The 19,633-nt window shown below is 35.1% G+C and overlaps 1 protein-coding gene across 1 annotated transcript in view; it reads right to left on the reverse strand.

Annotated features, from left to right (window-relative positions):
• LOC108371600 (uncharacterized) overlaps window positions 1–19,633 on the reverse strand; it is a 78,757-nt gene that overhangs the window by 27,902 nt on the left and 31,222 nt on the right. Inside the window, exon 2 of the mRNA XM_017627193.1 lies at window positions 9,116–9,425. Within this exon, the coding sequence (XP_017482682.1) occupies window positions 9,116–9,425 (310 nt within the window). The remainder of the gene's footprint in view (window positions 1–9,115; window positions 9,426–19,633) is intronic.

Raw genomic sequence — 19,633 nt, forward strand, 5'->3', positions numbered from 1 at the left:
GAAAAACAAAATCGCGTTTAATTCGGCCGAAAAATTTTTTCGAGCCAAAAGAAAAAATACGTGTCTCATTATTTGGACCAACAAACAATGTATTTGAGTTTGGTCGAAATTAAAAATCATGCTCGTACCTGACCGGTTGTCTGGAAATGGAAAGCACCTATACTAAAATTTAAAAAGTTGAAATTTTTATTAACATTTGCTAAAATAATTCGAATATTTATAAATGTTCTCCAAGGTTTGAAATTTTGATTTTTTAGATAGTAAGCTATATTTTCATAAAAGAATAATAAACATTTTGTAAAAAAAAGTAGCCAAAACTTGCTAAAATGTCTTTTCCCTATTTACATTCTCGCCACCGTATATATCTATAATAATACATTTATGCGATCATTTAGCCAGTTTTTTCTCTTTGTTTTGTCTTAAATAAAACTGTAAAACTGTTATGTCCACTGAAACCGTACATATGCCTAACGTATATACGGGCCATTTAACACTTTTAAAGTTTTTTAATCTTTTTATTGAGTTTAATAAAGGAAGAATCCTTTTTGATTTGCGTTTTTGTTAGTATTTTTTCTTTTACTGTGACTTTAATTTAAAAAAAAATTTGGGTTTTCGGACCTTAGAAAGTAACCCCTTTCTGTACTGGTTTCTTTAATCCTTTAACACGGTTTTGCTTAACAGGAATTTTCCAGAAACCTAACCCCCGTGTTAACTGAGGACTACATGTAAACCGCTTTTTATACCCGAGCGCACTTGTGCACAAGGGTATTATAACTTTGTTCACATAACGGTTGTTTGTAACAGGCAAAACGAATCGTGATAGATATAGACAAATGTATACATAAATGATCAGAATGAAAAAAGAAATCGATTAAGCGGTGACTGTCTGTCCGTCCGTCCGTCCGTCTGTGCACACGATAACTCGAGTAAAAATTTAGATATCTTAACGAAACTTGGTACGTGCACTTCTTTCGGGCGTAGGAAGGATGGTATTGAAAATGGGCAAAATCGGACAATAACCACGCCTACCTCCCATATAACGGTAATTTTCAGAAAGACGAAACCTGCAATATTTTAGTAACTACTGAAGATTATTCACTCAGAAATTGATATTTACAATAATTTTTAGGCGTAAAATAAGAATATTATAAATTTTTGAAAAATGGGCGTAGCCACGCCCACTTATGGTTACATGTGTATATCTTGCCAACCGCTGTACCGATTTCTTCCAAACTTGGCACAGATGTTGATCTTATTACAGCATACCAAATGGCCGAAAATTTTTAAAATCGGACAATAACGACGCCCCAATTCCATATAAGGGTAATTTAGAGAAATACGAAATCTTCGATAAATCAGTNGATGTTGATCTTATTACAGCATACCAAATGGCCGAAAATTTTTAAAATCGGACAATAACGACGCCCACATCCCATATAACGGTAATTTAGANCTTTACCAAGAAATACGTTTATGATAAAATTTTGGAAAACGGGCGTGGCACCGCCCACTTATAATCACATATATGTATCTCGGTAACCGTTCTACCAATTTGTACCAAACTCGGAATGGTTATTGTGCTTGCCACATAAAAGCAAAACATTGAAAATTATTGAAATCGGACTAAAATTACGGAGCTTTTCATATAACGGTAAATTCCGTAAATGCTTTAAACTTCAATATTTCAAAATTTAAGGAAGCTAATTTATCCAAAATTGATACCATGTAGCGGTAGCTTTCGGAAAGGTGAAAAACATATATTTAATATTTGCGCCGGGTATTTAATGTTCGGCTCCGCCCGAACTTAGACTTTCTTACTTGTTATAGTTGAAAATGCTCCAACAGATTTGAAAACTGCAACTTGTTATTATTCAATCTAAAGTATATATGTAGGTAGAACTCCCACCTCAGCTATGATATCATACATACATAATGTGACCAACTATTTCATAGCTCAAAGAAGTACAGGATAGGTTGGGTTAACGCCGCGAGCCGATTACGAAATTTCGAATGCAGCTAGTTTCGATCCCTAAGAGAGAGAGATATATAATTATTAAAAAGTATAAGGATAATTTTGAAAATTTGCTCCCGTTAACCAATCCAAGCGCTGAGTAAGAAAGAATCTTTTCAATTATAACTGGTGTTTCATGTAAAAAGCGGAACGAATTATCCGATGAAAGTTAAATAGCACATGTATGTGCTTCAATTTTAAACTTGGAAAAAAATCGTATTCGCTTACACGATGCAAATAATTTGTAACAGTGATAGTTTTAAGAATTGCCAGTAAGCATACAACAATAAAAAAACACAAATGGATGTATGAATTATTTGCCTTAATATAGAAAAAAGTTTCTTCAAAATCTTGGGTTTTAATAAACACTGAAGCTAATTTATGAATGTTGTACATGTTTTTAAATTCTTTTAGGCCCTTAGTGAGTAATCTACCGATCTTTGAATTTCGAAAGAAAATTATATCTGTCGTGTAGTGGTAAGCAGTACGCGCTTTCACTCCGCAGGGCCTGTTCAAAGCAACATCGCAAACAAAATTTAGAAAAAAGCGGTTGCCCTAACAGCGGTCGCCCCTCGGCAGGCAATGGCAAACCTCTGAGTGTATTTCTGTCATGAAAAACAGTTTCTCATAAAAATACACTCGCCGTTCGAAGTCGGCGTAAAACTGTAGGTTCTTCTCTTTGTGTGATAAGGCAAATACCAAAAATCGGAGGAAAATCTCGGCCAAACACTAACATATGTTTAAGCGCCAATCTATTATTATTATTATTTAGGAATGTTACCTCTTTATTTACTTATGTTTTGAATCCTTGGGGAATTTTGTGGGATAAAGTTTTAAGATGTGGGTAATGGTGGGATTTTTTCACGATTTTCGTGGGATTTTTTACTGTTTCCTAGAGCTAATGAATTAATTTGGGCGAGAGACCTCACCTTTTACCGATAGCTTACCTACAGCATAACGAGGCAACCGACGCCTGGCTTACCCTTTCCTAAATCTTAGGCTAGCACGACAGTCGCCGTTGATCGCCCACCTAGTTACTTGGTTCAGGTAACCTTGAGCCAGATCGAAAACGATGTCTATAAATCGTTCCTTAACCAAAAGTTCCACATCACCTACATAGGCGATCACTCGACAGCTCACTTTTTCCAGTTTCTCTAGAAGGTCGTTGACAATCGCAATCCAGAGCAGGGGAGAGAGTACACCACCTTGTGGAGTGCTCCTAATGACTCTGCACTGAGTGCAGGCGCTGCCCCACTCCGCCGCGACAGTTCTGCCACGAAGTAAACTGTAGATAAGCCTTATTATGCTGGTTTCAACCGCCAGATTATGTATATACTTGACTATTGCCTCTCGTATTCACCGACCTTTTCTTGCAATAAGCTCTTGAAAGACAGTTACGAGGAATCGCGTTTCTTATGTATGGGTCAGTCAGTCTCTCTAGCGTTTTTATATCATGCGTAAAAAAGTGCGATAGCGATCCGAAAATTGTCGCTAACTACTTAGAACATCTCCCTCCTGAGGAACAAAATATTGCAAGGAAGTACATTTGACTGTACTTCGAAGTACGAAGTACACAAAGCGAAGAAAGAAGAACCTACTGTACTTCCGAAAGAAGTACGGTTGGTCACATTATGCATACATATGTGGAACTCGACTTTGTACTTTAGCGGCTATTCATTTTTAGCGTACATCTATATATATAAAACAAAGTCGTGTTAGCTACACCATTTATAACTCAAGCACGGCTGGACCGATTTTTATGATATTTGTTTTTTGAATTTTTCTACCTTCCGAATAGCAAAATAACAATTAAAACAACCGCTAGGTGGCGCCGGAGTCGAGTTATTAGTAAAACTCTAAACTAAAAAATCCAAGAATATGAGCGTACATAAAATAAAAAACGCGTATTTATGGTCCGATTCGCCTCATATTTGAGATATGTATTGACAATAGGAAAAACAATACCATTTCAAACAAAAAGAGCCGCCAGATGGCGTTGGGGTCGAGTTATTACTAAAAATCGTGTTTATGGTCCGATTCGTCTCATATTCGAGATATGTATTGACAATAGGAAAAACAATACCATTTCAAACAAAAAGAGCCGCCAGATGGCGTTGGGGTCGAGTTATTACTAAAAATCGTGTTTATGGTCCGATTCGTCTCATATTCGAGATATGTATTGACAATAGGAAAAACAATACCATTTCAAACAAAAAGAGCCGCCAGATGGCGTTGGGGTCGAGTTATTACTAAAAATCGTGTTTATGGTCCGATTCGTCTCATATTCGAGATATGTATTGACAATAGGAAAAACAATACCATTTCAAACAAAAAGAGCCGCCAGATGGCGTTGGGGTCGAGTTATTACTAAAAATCGTGTTTATGGTCCGATTCGTCTCATATTCGAGATATGTATTGACAATAGGAAAAACAATATCATTGCAAAAAGGAGCCGCCTGGTGGCGTTGGAGTCGAGTTATTACTAAAAATCGTGTTTATGATCCGATTTTCCTCAGATTCAAAATATGTATTGATAACAGGAAAAAGAATTCTTTCGAAAAAAAATTGCCGCCAGGTGGAGCTGAAATTGAGTTACATATATATATGTAACTAAAAATCTTATTTATGCTCGAATTTATTTCATTATCGAAATATATGAATTCGCATATCGATGGTCCTCTGCAATAATGACACAACTCAAAATTCAAAAAATCAAATCCCTTATTACTATTAGGATGCTCATGTTTCTAATCCTTGGCTAACCCATGTCTAATTCTAACTAAAGTAAGTAGTAAAGATTATACATGAATAAGACAACGATTAAGGACATGAGCCGCCCGCTTTGGTGTAGTGGTAAGTTGTGCGCGCTTTCACTCATCAGCACCTTGGTTCAAGCCCTGGTCAAAGCAACATCGCAAAAAATATGCAAAAAGGATTTTTTTTTTAACAGCGGTCGTCCCTCGGCAGGCAATGGCAAACCTCCGANGGACATGAGCCGCCCGCTTTGGTGTAGTGGTAAGTTGTGCGCGCTTTCACTCATCAGCACCTTGGTTCAAGCCCTGGTCAAAGCAACATCGCAAAAAATATGCAAAAAGGATTTTTTTTTTAACAGCGGTCGTCCCTCGGCAGGCAATGGCAAACCTCCGAGTGTATTTCTGCCATGAAAAACAGCTTCTCATAAAAATACAATCGCCGTTCGGAGTCGGCGTAAAACTGTAGGTCCCTCCGCTTTGTGTGACAACATCAAGGCGCACGCCACAAGTCGGAGGAGAAGCTCGGTCAAACACTAGCATATGTGTAAGCGCCAATCCATTATTATTAAAGACATGAGCCACCTAACAATAGTACGAGTTTTTATTTTTGAATTGTGTCGTTATTGTAGAGGACCATCGATATATTTATGACAGGAAAAGATACATATGTATGCATACTTTTGCAAAAAAACTGAAATTCAGTCGGAAACTGCCGTTTACGAACAGCTGTTCCTTATCTATATATAGTATATAAATGGTATGAAAAATGTATAGTAATTCATCAATTGAGAACGGCTGGGCCGATTTGGCTCAATTTTTTTTGGCTGTTCGTAATTGCCAGGAAAACGTTTTTACGAAGAAAATTTTGGGAAAGCCCTCCGGAAAAGTCGGAAAATTGGGAAAAACGAAGATTGACTTTTGGTATGGAATTTTGTGTGCATTTGTTTCGGGATGGCTTTTCGAATGGCAAAATAGAAAATTCTTAATGGAAAACTCGGAAAATTCCGGAAGAACGCGAAAAATTTTAATTTTTTTTTCGACAAAATTTTGCATTTTGTCGCATGATTTGATGATTTTGGATGATGAGAAGGTGGAGAATTCGTTGTGATGCTTGGAAAATTTCAGATTGTGAAATTCATTGTGAGCATGAATCAATTGGGAACAATTTTCTCCTGCACAAAGTTTTAATTTTTCCGATAGGTGGTGCACGGGTTATGGTCGGATTTGGAAAATACATTCGGTGCATACACATAAATAAACCTGCCAGAAATAGACCCGTTAGGTGCGTCAAAAGTCGAGTTATGGCAAATTCAGTTCCATGCAAAATGTTTTCTTATATATCTACATATACTAATTATATGAAGTCCCTTTTTTGTAACAGGTAATCTCGCGAACGGCAGGTCCGGCTTTCATGAAATTTTGTTTATAAATGTCAAAGGGAAAAAATTTACTTTTTTCCGGAAGGTGGACCAGGGAACAATATATTCGAAAAAATCTTATTTATGGTCCGATTTGCTTAAAATTTGGTACGTAGGTAGCCAACACATTTCAAGTTCGTGTGACTTATGGTTCCAAAGTTATAGCTGATAAAAAATTCCAGGCCAATGGGATGTGCCACGTTCCCCCTTAACAAACTATTTTATATATACCCTCCTACAAGCACCTACCATTGATATGTCTGCATACCAAACTTCAAGTTCGAGTGATTAGTGGTTCCGAAGTTATAGCTGATAAAAAATTCCACACCTATGGGATGTGCCACACCCCCTTTTACAAACTCGCTTATACATTCCCTCCTATAAGCACATACCATTGATATGTCTGCATACCAAATTTCAATTTCGTGGGACTTATGGTTCCGAAGTTATAGCTGATAAAAAATTCCACACCTATGGGATGTGCCACACCCCCTTTTACAAACTCGCTTATACATTCCCTCCTATAAGCACATACCATTGATATGTCTGCATACCAAATTTCAATTTCGTGGGACTTATGGTTCCGAAGTTATTTTTGAAAAAAATTCCACGCCTATGGGATGTGCCACGCCCCCTTTTACAAACTCGTTTATACATTCGCTGCTATAAGCACCTACCATTTGTATGCCTGCATACCAAATTTCAAGTTCATGTGACTTATGGTCTGGAAGTTATGGCTGATTAAATTTTTCACGCCTATGGGAGGTACCACGCCCCCTTGTCGGATCCCAATTTTTTTCACCCTATTATAGGCCTAGGTGTCATGGCAATACTCTGTCAAAATTTTGTTCGATTCTGTCCGTCCGTTTAGACTGCAACCTGGCACATACACACATACATACATATATACATACTTTCACAAATATATAGTAGATATAGACATTGCCTCTCTTTACTGAATTCGGGGAATTACCGAGCTTTGTTTATTGTAGAGATTACGTTTTTTATTTGGCCTTGGTTATAATGGACAAAAACCGATATTTTTGTCCATTATAGGCGGAGTCCGTTATATCCGGGTCTATTTTAACTGAGTTTTTTCATATGTTTGAATTAGGACTTGACAAATAGGTGCATATTAACAGAATTTCCATCTTAAGCGAGTCCATTATAAATGGATTACTCTGTAGGATCCTTTCTCCCGTTAAGTGGACCAGGGACCGATCTATTCGAAAAAATCTTATTTCCGATATTGGCTATTTAACAATACTTATTACACTGGCCAACAAAAATAGATAGACTTTTTTGCGCTGATAAGTAAGTAAGTATAAAGTTTCCATCAGCTCTAGATTTTGAAAAAAACGTAATTAAAGTGTCAAAAATTCGCGGTTTTTGCAATATTTGAGAAGAAGCAAACAAAAGGCGATAGAACCTTTCACTTAGGCTTAAATTAAAGCTAGAACTCCCGGCTACTTTAAGATTTGCCGCATCAAAATCAGTATTGCCCTGTGATATCTATACTAATTATATAAAAAGAAGCTCCATATTTTTATAAGAGGTGATCTCGCGAACGGCTGTAATAATTTTTTTGAAATTTTGGACACCTACTGCAGGCTTTCGATATATTAAGGGAGCGTGGCATCTCCCATACATATCGAATTTTTCATACCGTATATCTCTGGAAGTATTTGTGGTAGAGTCCTTTCACTTGGTACTGAGATTTTGAAATCGACCCCATAGTCATGGAGAAAAGTGGGGGCTATTGGAAAAGGGGGCGTGGCGTCTTCCAAACATATTGAAACTTTTACCTATCTGTAAATATATATATACACCCACCAGAATAAGTCTCAGTACAGTGTTTTTTAATACTTGCAATCTTTTTCATAATTAAATTTTTCGTTAATTTTTTATAGAAATGGTGTTTATTCAAATTTAAGAAAATTCGACAAAAATTAACCAAAATTTTAAACTTTCAACCAAATTTTGAGTATGTAGTTTTGTATTGCACTCAATTTCAGTATAATTAAGTGCAATTTTTAAGCTACTGTTGATTCTTGAGAATTTTTTTGCTGATGATGTTGCGCATTTTCCCCGTATAACGAATGCATAATAGTTTTTTTTTATATGGGAAAAATGTTGAGGAGCGTTAGTATGTAAAAGACTTATTGTGATGGATGTAGATAATTCTTCGGTACGTGTGTCACAAATACTCAACTCCTTCTAACCGAGCGAAACGATTTTTATGAATTTTTTGTATGCATTTGAGTAGGTCCCTGTATAGTTTAGGTTCACAACTTAAAACGCCAGGAGGCGCTGGAGTCGAGTTATTACTCAATATTCGTATTTGTGATCCGATTTGACTGATATTCGACATATATATGTATTGGTAACGAAAGGGGCAATACTATTACAAAAAAAGATACGCAAGGTGGCGCTGGAGCCGATTTATTGCTAAAAATCGTAAAGTGAAGTCATTCGGAGGCACCAAGGATCAAAGTCAAATAAATTAAATTAACCAGCTTTACGGCGACTAAACAGAATAACGACAATTCTTGATGAAAGCTTACAATTGTAAGACATTAAGGTATTGGATTTCTGAGGACCAATGATACTTCCCAGTTTGGAAATTGCCACCAGCTATACTATACAGATTCAAAGACTATTCACCATCGATCGGGATGGTTCTTGCCGTAAGGACTTCTTCCCGGCATAACGCTTTCGTTAGATTATTTAAGACGGCAATGGAGGATATGCCTTCTATGGACCACAAAACCAAACGTGAACGTGAATTTCTGGCGAAAACGTTGGACCAAATGTTTCAATAAAAAATAATAATTTTGGGCAGGACGAAGTTCGCCGGGTCTGCTAGTATCTATATAAACATAGGTAAAAAAGAAAATAAAAATATCTTTTCCTCGCAATATTTAAGTACTTACTACTGTTTATATTCCGTTCGATATTGTCCAGAATTTATTTCAATAAATATGTCTTCTATGCTGATATTACTAGTTCCTTTATTTTTCGTTTTTGTACTTTGTCTCAAGTTTTGGATTCCTACTTCACTATCACCAGTCCTTTGCCGAATATCCGTTGGCCTTTGTAAACTAATTTGGAAGCGACGCTGCTGTGTTTCTAGTTCTGAAGTGGTGGCTTTCAATTTATTTATTTGGGTATGTTTATCAGCTTTTCTGCCAAAGAGTTTACTATCAGTACAAAAGCTCACGGCTTGTTGTTTACATATGTCGTCTGAAAAAAAAAAATATATTATGAAATTGTAAGATGAATAATTTTGTTGAACCCCTTAGCCCAAAAAAGCTAATATTTACTGGGTCATTGTCAGCAACGTTTTTCAAAAGTGGCCTAGAGGTCCTTTTTACGACTTTCAGGACGAAATAATTCCACAAAAAGGTTCCAAAAAATATTTAAATAAGGATCATTAAAAAAAATATGCGTCTTATGACAGGAGCTTATAATCCATATTATATATATAAAACAAAGTCGTGTTACTTACACCATTTATAACTCGAGAACGGCTGGACCGATTTCTATGATATTTGTTTTTTGAATTTGTATGCCTTATAAATAGCACAATAACTATTAAAGCAACCGCTAGGTGGCGCTGAAGTCGAGTTATTAGTAAAACCCGTATTTATGGTCCGATTCGCCTCCTATTTGAGATATATATTGACAATAGGGAAAACAATACCATTGCAAAAAAATGCGCTGCCAGGTGGCGTAGGAGTCGAGTTATTACTAAAAATCGTGTTTATGGTCCGATTCGTCTCATATTCGAATATCAATATAGGAAAAAAATACCATTGCAAAAAAAGAGCCGCCAGGTGGCGTTGGAGTCGAGTTATTACTAAAAATCGTGTTTATGGTCCGATTAGCCTCAGATTCAAAATATGTATTGATAACAGGAAAAATAATTCTTTCGAAAGAAACTAACTAACTACGAAACTATTTATCGGTGGCGCCGTATTTATGCTCGAATTTATTTCATTATCGAAATATATGAATTCACATATCGATGGTCCTCTGCAATAACGACACAACTCAAAATTCATAAAATCAAATCCCTTATTACTGTTAAGAGGCTCATGTCTCTAACACTTAGCTAACTCATGTCTAATCCTAACTAAAGTAAGTAACGGGTGATTTTTTTGAGGTTAGGATTTTCATGCATTAGTATTTGACAGATCACGTGGGATTTCAGACATGGTGTCAAAGAGAAAGATGCTCAGTATGCTTTGACATTTCATCATGAATAGACTTACTAACGAGCAACGCTTGCAAATCATTGAATTTTATTACCAAAATCAGTGTTCGGTTCGAAATGTGTTTCGCAAACCCAATTGCTGCGAACGGCGACGAATCGACATTTCACGGTCTTCAGCAACACTCTCAGAAACAGACGCAATATTCTCTTCTGTACGCACTGTACGCATTCGTGTGGTTGGTTTAATGTCCAATAAAGTAAACTGAGTGCGAAACTTGGTCACAATCGCATTAATTGTTTGCTCACTTGGTCGATTATGTAGACCATAAATCGGACGTAAAGCGAACCGAACACTGATTTTGGTAATAAAATTCAATGATTTGCAAGCGTTGCTCGTTAGTAAGTCTATTCATGATGAAATGTCAAAGCATACTGAGCATCTTTCTCTTTGACACCATGTCTGAAATCCCACGTGATCTGTCAAATACTAATGCATGAAAATCCTAACCTCAAAAAAATCACCCGTTAGTAAAGATTGCACATGAATAAGACAACGATTAAAGACATGAGCCACTTAACAATAGTACGAGTTTTTTTTTTTTGAATTTTGAATTGTGTCGTTATTGTAGAGGACCATCGATATATTTCTGACAGGAAAAGATACATGTGTCATTCCATACAATATTTACACCTCAATTTTTTTTTTTGGTGAAATATATTTTTTTACATTATTTATCGAAAAAGAAGACACCAACTTTTTTATTTCGTCATGATATTCGAAAATCTCGAAACAAAACTTCCCGAAATTTTGAACTCACGGAGAAGTATCTTTTTTGAATTGTTTGCAGTTAATAAACTATTTATCGGAAAAATCTGTTAAGGTATCAAAATGTGCGTAATTACCTCGGCTTCCCATGAGAGTGTAGGATTGATTAAAATTAAAAAAATTTGCATTAAAAAATACCATTTTTTTATTTTATATTTTTGTATTAAAATCATCATGTTTGATTTTTATTTTTTTCAACCTGAATAGTTGTCGAGCTTTATGGAGTACGCTGTAAAAATTTGATAATGGAAACACCAAAGCTGTAGAAGTTACGAGTTTTTTCATACCTGCGTACATAAAGTTTCCTCCGAAACGGCTTGACCGATCTGAATGAAATTTTTTGTGTATATTCGGTAGGTAAGGTAGGTAGGTAGGTAGGTTGTAAAGTATGTTTCATACCGCTAAGTGAAGGGGACGTGGCGCCTCCCATACAAACCGAATTTTTCATACTGCATATCTCTGGAAGTGTTCGTGGTAGAGTTCTGGAAACGTGGTATGGACATATATCAAATCAATCAAATGATCATGAAGAAAAATTGGGACTATTGGAAAAAGGGGCGTGGCACCACCCATAGAACAGAATTTTTCACACTGCATTTCTCTGGAAGTGTTCATGGTAGAGTACTGCAACTTGGTATGTATAACATATATAAAATCAATCGCAGTCATAGAAAATTTGAAGCTATTGGAAAAAGGGGCGTGGCACCTACCATGAAAACCGAATTTTTCATAGTGCATATCTCCGGAAGTGTTCATGATTGAGTACTCGAACATGGTACGGAGATATATGAAATCAATCCCATATTCTTGGAGAAAATGTAAGCTATTTTAAAAGGAGGCGTGACGCCTTTCAAACGCACTGAAGCTATTACGTATCTTTGTATGCATATACACTTGTCTAGGTTATAGAAGAAAAATGTGTCACTGAAAATCATGAACGTGAACTGTTGGTGAAAATGTTGGACACAAATGTGGTGTTCCTTTTCTTTCGTACGTGTTTATTGATATATCTGTACTGTAGTGTTTTCGGACGGTACTAGCTCTTACTGCCAATATAGGAGTATTACATATATGTGTACAAGTAAGTTCTAAAGCCACATATATGTGTATACCCTCATATGTAAGATAGAGCATGGAATGTTCATTAAAGCTATTTAATTTTTGTTTAGGAAAATGAGTTCCACTTGTTTCTACGACTTTGCGAAGGGGTCCACAAAACAAACGACCTTGATATTCCTATTTGATAGAAGCTTTCTCCCGCATTGTCAACGGTTTCTTTTAAGTAACGATACGGCTCGTATATCCGTTTTTACCAATCGCTTTATAAAGTTTTATAACTACTCCTAATTTAATATGTAAGTTAGGCATCATCATTTTTGATATGGGTATGAGAGGTTCCATGGGCGTACAAAAAGCATAATTTAGAGGAGGCTGGGATTATTTGTAATGTATATTTTATTAGAAATATTAAAATTTATAATAATTTACCTCATTGATTTTTCTTTTTTTAACTGACTTCAAAAAAGGGAGGAACATTTTTTTTTAAATGTATGTTACCGCATAACTTTAGACCACATTAACCGATTTCTATAATTACTTTTCTATCGGAAAGGTGGTGCTTCAGGGGTGGTCCCATACTAACTCGGTTTAGATCCTATCATTAGCTCATGAAGAAATTAACGGTACTTCTAAATTTGTATATGAGAATTGAAGTCGGTTGTGTTTTTTGCTTAAAAATTACTTGTTATTGTAACAATTAAGTTGTACCGAGCCCTACAAAGGAATTTATATTGCATAAAGTTTATTTTTTTATTTTTTTTAAGTTTTTGAAGAGTTAAAACAAAAACAGAGTTCAAAAAAGGAGGATTTTTTCTATTCGTCGGAATATTTTTTTATGTTTGTTGCCGCATAACCGATTTCGATATTTTTTTTTTACGGAAAGGTGGTACCTCAGAGGTGGTACCATCCTAATTTGGTTTAGATCCGATTATTGGATCATGAAGAAATGAACGGTAATCTTAAAGTTTTACGTCAGAATTGAACTCGGTTTTGTTTTGTGCTAAAAAAATTACTTATTTATTTAAACAATAATCTTCGGGGGTCTTCTGCAAATCGATAAATTGTTTCAGTGATGATTTAATTTCTGTTTTTTCTACAAAACCTCTGTGAACGCTAAGCATACACAAAACCTAAATTACAGGTACAAACTAAGTAGAAAATACTAAAAGATAATAATTCTTTTACCAATTTTTTTAAGTAAATTGCCGATATGATTGATTAAAAATCATTAAATTTTCTGTTACAATTTATTTTTTGTATAGGAAAAAAGCACCAATCAGCTGTTTATAAACATAATTTATCAGACTAACAAAAGTAAGCTGAAAAGGATCTTCACAGTTGATAAAATTATCGAGTAACAACCAGCAGTTTACCAAAACTACCGAAATTGATGTGAAGACCCCTAAAGGTTTAAATTATTGCATATATTTTTTTCAGGGACCGTAAATAGCAGTTATTTTTTTCCAACAGTTAAACTTGGCCAGATATTTTTAAGTTCGAAATAAAAGTCTTTCCGGATATTAAATAAAACGCTTATCCAAAATAAACAAATTTGGTACCAAATGAAAGAGGACTTATGTAAATAGCTTTTAAACTGAAATAACGATCGAATGCTACCACTTCTTTTTGCATTTTTTTTATAATTTAATACAAAAGATATGCATATACCTGACCCAAGGTTTGTTCTATGGTAATTAAAAAAAAATGTATTTAAATATTTTTCAATAGCTGGCCTTCTGCTGACTTTCCTCGTTTAAATATTTTAGTCTTAAAGCTATTTTTGTCCTCTTTCAGTTGATACCAAACTTGTTTAATTTGTATAAGCGGTTTGTTTATTATTAGGAAAGGCCTTTTTTCGACTTAAAAATATCTGCCCAAGTTTAGCTGTTGAAAAAAAGTAACTGTTATTTGCGGCCCCTGATTTTTTTAAAAGGAATTAATAAAGAAACTTACAAATAAACTTTGGAAGTTTACGCCCATGAGTGGTTCCCGTGCAATATTGCCTTTTTTATACCCGAGCGCATTTGTGCACAAGGTTATTATAACTTTGTTCGCATAACGGTTGTTTGTAACAGGCAAAACGAATCGAGATAGATATAGACAAATGTATAGATAAATGATCACAATGAAAAGAGAAATCGATTAAGCGGTGATTGTCTGTCCGTCCGTCTGTGCACACGATAACTCGAGAAAAATTTAAATATCTTAACGAAACTTCGTACGGTTCCATCCGTAGGACGGATGGTATTGAAAATTGGCAAATTCGGAGGTGACAGGTAATAAGGTCAATGGAAATGAGGTCAATTGACTTTATTTCCCACCCTGGTGCGAAATAAAGTCAATTGACATTATTACCTTTTTAAAAACGAAATAAAATCCATTGAGATTATTTCTCTTTCAAACACTAAATTTGTTTAGCTTCGCGGCGGACCGCGTCAGCGCGCCACACCGCGCGCGCCGCGCTCGCGCCCCGCGTACCCTGCGCGACCGGCGCGCACACCACGTCACGCTAATAAATTACATTTCAATACGTTTTTGTGAAATCCTTTGCGTGCACTTCTTTTTCTTAACTAAAATTTTCTAATTTATAAAGGCTATTCAACTGGTTTATCTTATTTTATCATTGCACTTTTGTTTGGAAAATGTAGCTTTATTTTATTGCTAAATGTGAATGATTAAAAGGAATGACACCTTTTTTGGCACTTTTATTTTTCTATTTGGCACATTTTNGCTAATTTAAAACACAGAATTCTTTCAGTGTTCCTCCGGGGTTTTTGGACATGGACTGTTTCTTCAATTTTATAGTGTTCGCTTTATTTTTGTGGAAACGAAACATGTTTTGCAAGTTATGGATCATTTCTACACTCTTTCTTCAAATATTTCTCGTATTACAGCTGTGCATAGGCGTTTAGTTTTTCGCATCGTGTTTTTACATATTCGTAATTTAAATTTTTTTAATAAAATCAAATGGTGGTAGTTGATGATTGTGTGTGGATTAATATCACAACACTGAGGATTTGGCAATAACTTTTTTCATCTCTTAAAAAACAACACTTACGGGGCAATGTTTATTGTAAGAACAACATTTTTTTCTATGAATCGACATACTTTAAGTATTGTTGACGCTATTTTCATTTGAATGAGGAAATAACGTCAATGACTTTATTTCCAAATTTTTGTTGACTTTATTTTGCTTTTGAAAAGGTAATAATGTCAATTGACTTCATTTCGCACCAGGGTGGGAAATAAAGTCAATTGACCTTATTACCTGTCACCAATTCGGACAATAACCACGCCTACCTCCCATATAACGGTAGTTTTCAGAAATACCAAAACTGCGACATTTTAGTAACTAATGAAGATTATTCTCTCAAAATTGATATTTACAATACTTTTTTATACGAAAAATAATAGCTAATAAATAGCTATCACTTCTACCATTTTTTCAAATTATTGTTGCTTTTCCACAATAAATTTTCATTNCTTCTACCATTTTTTCAAATTATTGTTGCTTTTCCACAATAAGTTTTTCATTAAAAACGGCCTCAAGCTTAATAAAAATTGTTGAATATAATTGTTATAAGGCCATAAAAATAACAAGAATAAATAACTTAAGGACGAGCACACCTAAAAGATAAACATTCTAATAATAGAAATATTAACAAAAACCAACAAAACCAACAACCACATCTCAACAGCAGTGCTTGACTGTAGTTGGCTTAACGAATGAAATAGTGGAAAAAAGCAACAAGAATTCACAAGGCGAACTTAGCACAGTGCGTAGTAGTGATGTGCTGAGTCGGTACTTTGAAGTATTGATCGATACTAGGTACCGATTTAAAAAGTATCCCATACTTTCAATACTCGGTACTGAAACGTTTAGGCTTCCAATTAGAACGCATGTCGACCAAAAATAAAATCGGTTTTTTAGCCTATCAAAAGAAAGGGCCAATAGAGGTTTTAATTTCCATTTTCCATAGCCACAATGCAGAGAAACTCTTCCTTTTTTGAAAATTTTTTTTCTAGATGAATTGGACGAAGTTATCTTCGTAGGCCTGAAAGACTTCCTTCATCCTACAAAGCATTTTTCGTAAATTTTAGATCTGCGAACGTGGGTCTTTACCGATATGATGGAACATTTGCGAACTTGAATTTGTCTCTACAGGGAGAGAATAAAAATGTTTTTGATTTATCGCAAATTATTTTAAGTTTGAAGCTAAACTACGTCTTGTACGTCTCAAAAAAGAATATTTCATAATTTTCCATGGCTAGAAAAAATATTGCACATGATTTAAAACCAGATTTTAAAAAAAGATTTGCCAATTTGAATCTATTTAAATGAACGTTTGCATACTTCATAAACCCTTTTTTATGTAACATAATTGAGGATGAATTTACAATATCCGAAATACTCCTTTTTAAGAAAAGCGAAGAGTTGGAATTCTTGGAATTAAAAGAAGATAGGGCCTGGAAATGCAACATATACTACGTTTATACGCATGCATAAGTCGCTTTAATTCATTTCGTCGCGATTCAAAACATATGTATAAACTAAATTTCAATTCGCTTTGAAAGAGCGAAGTGTTTTGGCTCACACTTCATTTCAAATCGGTAGTTTATTTCTCCAGACAGTTAGAAAGAGTGTATAAACACCGCTCTCAGTCAAAGCGAATTGGAGATCAGCTCTTCTGCTCAAATTCCAAATAATCGCATCAGTATTTAAAAGCTGATTAATAATAATCGTTCTTTTCTTTGTTACGATTTTATAATGCCGAATAAAACTAGATTTTTATCACTTTCCATTATGTTAACTTATAAAATGTCAAATGAAAACAGCTAATTTTGTTTGCTTTTGAAGACGGTTGCTTTGATGCCGATATAAAGCCGTAAGTATAAACACTAGAGCGAAATGTGTACGGTGTCAATGCGCTTTTAATTAAGTCGATTATTCTGTGCGTATAAACGTAGTAATAATAAAGCTTTGCTATTGCTTGAATTCCGGCAACAAGGACCAGATTGAAAATATCCGCTGTTGCAAACAGCTGCGTGGCGTATATTTTCAATTTTTGGTGCAACGTATAACGCCTTTGTACGTACTCTACAATGAAATTCGTAAAGTCAAAATACCGTTCACAATAAGTTGAAAGTTATAAAAACTATCAGCTTTTTTTGTTCGCGTATGCTAAAAACTTGCAAAGTAGGGGAAATTGAGAGAGCAAAATGACATTTCATTTTGAGGGAAAGCTGCTAGTATCTGCTGGAAAATGTTTGCCAACATGAAAACCATTGATCGAAAACAGTTGGTTGGAATTTACGCAAATCCCTAAATTGAATTTGATGGTTTGGAAGTTAAAATAGTAAAATGCGACTAATTAAACTTGTAAGAAGTAAGTAATTATTTGCTTAGTCAGTGAACTGTGTCAGGATAAGACTGCGGGACTTGTTTTCTTACGTTTTAAATTTTATACTTTTAAATGTAAACAAAATTTCTATCAGCTGTTCGTCTAACTTGCAAGTTTCTGTAAATTTTCTGCTCGCGTACTATTTGGAATGTTTTTCTCTTGTGAAAGAACAGATGACATTTCGCTGGAATTTTGCTGTTGGGCATTTTTTACTGGAGATTTTAAGCGAACGTACCTATAGACTAACCAACATTTAACAGAACTGTTACGAACGGCTTTAACTGACGTAAAACCAGATTTTGAAAATTTGGGCAAAGTGATCTTTTGAATTTTCTTTAATATCTATCTTACGTACATTAGAATAATAATAAAATTTATGGTTTTCATTTCTAATAATAATTTTATTTAAAAATTAAATTTTTGTTTTCCTTTTTTTTGTGGCTCTTTGTGGCATTTAGATTTTATGCGAATTTCGGCCTCGGCCTTGCCCACCCCTGTTCTAGAGGAAGTGGAAAAAGTGGACTGTCGGGTGATCGCCAAAGTAGATGATGTGGAACTTTTGGTTAAGAGACGATTTCTATACACCCTTTTGGATCTGGGTCAAGGTTACCTGAACCAGGTAACTAGTTGGGCGATCAACGGCATCTCACGTAGAAGCCTAACATTGAGGAGAGGGTAGGAAAGGTGTCGGTTGCCTTGTACTGCTGTAGGGAGCTATCGATAACAGGTGGGGTCTCTCGTCCAAATTAATTCATTAGCTTAGGAAACCAGATTTAAGCCTATATTGTTTCAAGGAGCCCTTGTCTGGTGTCACTAGAGAAGGCTGCACTTGTAAAACAGAAATTAGCCGAGCATTAGGAACCACACCTACACTGGCGCTTAACATACATACATATGTTGAACACGATGATGGCGGATATTGCGGACAGAATTGTCGCAGCACAAACTGCTATTAAGCTAAGGGAAACCGGGTCCTTTTGTGACATAAAAAAGGAAAATAAGACGTTTTTCTGTGGTAGCAAATGTTTTTATAGGGCACTTTAAAACACGTTACCTCTCAAGGGCTAGTGATGGGGGTTCTGACAGGCCATTGTGCGATTGGTATTCATGCGGTGAGACTAGGAATTTCGACTGATCCTTTTGTATCTGCCGTCAAGAGGGTGCTTCTTTGAGCTATGAAATAGTTGGTCACATTAGGCATAACAGCGAAGTCTGGTGAATTTTGATTTTTCGCTATGTCCCGTTTTCAAATACAGCGATAAAATAAAGAACAAAACAAAAAAAATACGTGAAGTCAATGTTTTGAATACCTTTTCCCTGGTTTATATTTATATTTATACATTTTCTATTAATTCATATTATTTTTAGTTATTTAAATTTTATTGCATGCATATATACTCATACATACATATACATAACATATGATTTTTTACCGTTAACATTTCTTTGGAGTGGAGTGGGGACACTCTTAAATAACCACTATTTTGATATTTTTTTAATTTTTGGGCTAGTTTTGGGCATTTCCCCAAATTCACTGAATTTGTCGTAATTTCTAATATATTTGCGTCGCTGTGAATTTTTGAATCTTTTATTTTTCCGGTTTTACAGTTGAACTCATTATCAGATTTTTGTGAAAATTTACCGTTTTAAAAATTCGTTTCTTTTGGTACTGATTCCCATGATAAAAACATAACAAGGTAAAACCATTGCGAGGCAGTCTGACGTTTGTCAGCAGTTTAACTTAAAACTTCAAAACTCGAACTCACACACACATTCTCATTTTCAATATTAAACAACAACAATTGTGAATAATTTATTTTTAATATTTTTATTGAGCTTTGTACCACGATTGTTTATTAGGAAAAATTGAAAAAGCAACAAAGTCTAAGCGGTAGAAGTTATAGCACTATTTCGGAGATCACCACATCTCCTCATCAGACTTCTTTTT

Source organism: Rhagoletis zephyria, unplaced genomic scaffold, assembly GCF_001687245.7.
Source record: "Rhagoletis zephyria isolate East Lansing unplaced genomic scaffold, Rhagoletis_zephyria_1.1 Rzeph_scaffold_00070, whole genome shotgun sequence".
Classification (NCBI taxonomy): Eukaryota; Metazoa; Arthropoda; class Insecta; order Diptera; family Tephritidae; genus Rhagoletis; species Rhagoletis zephyria.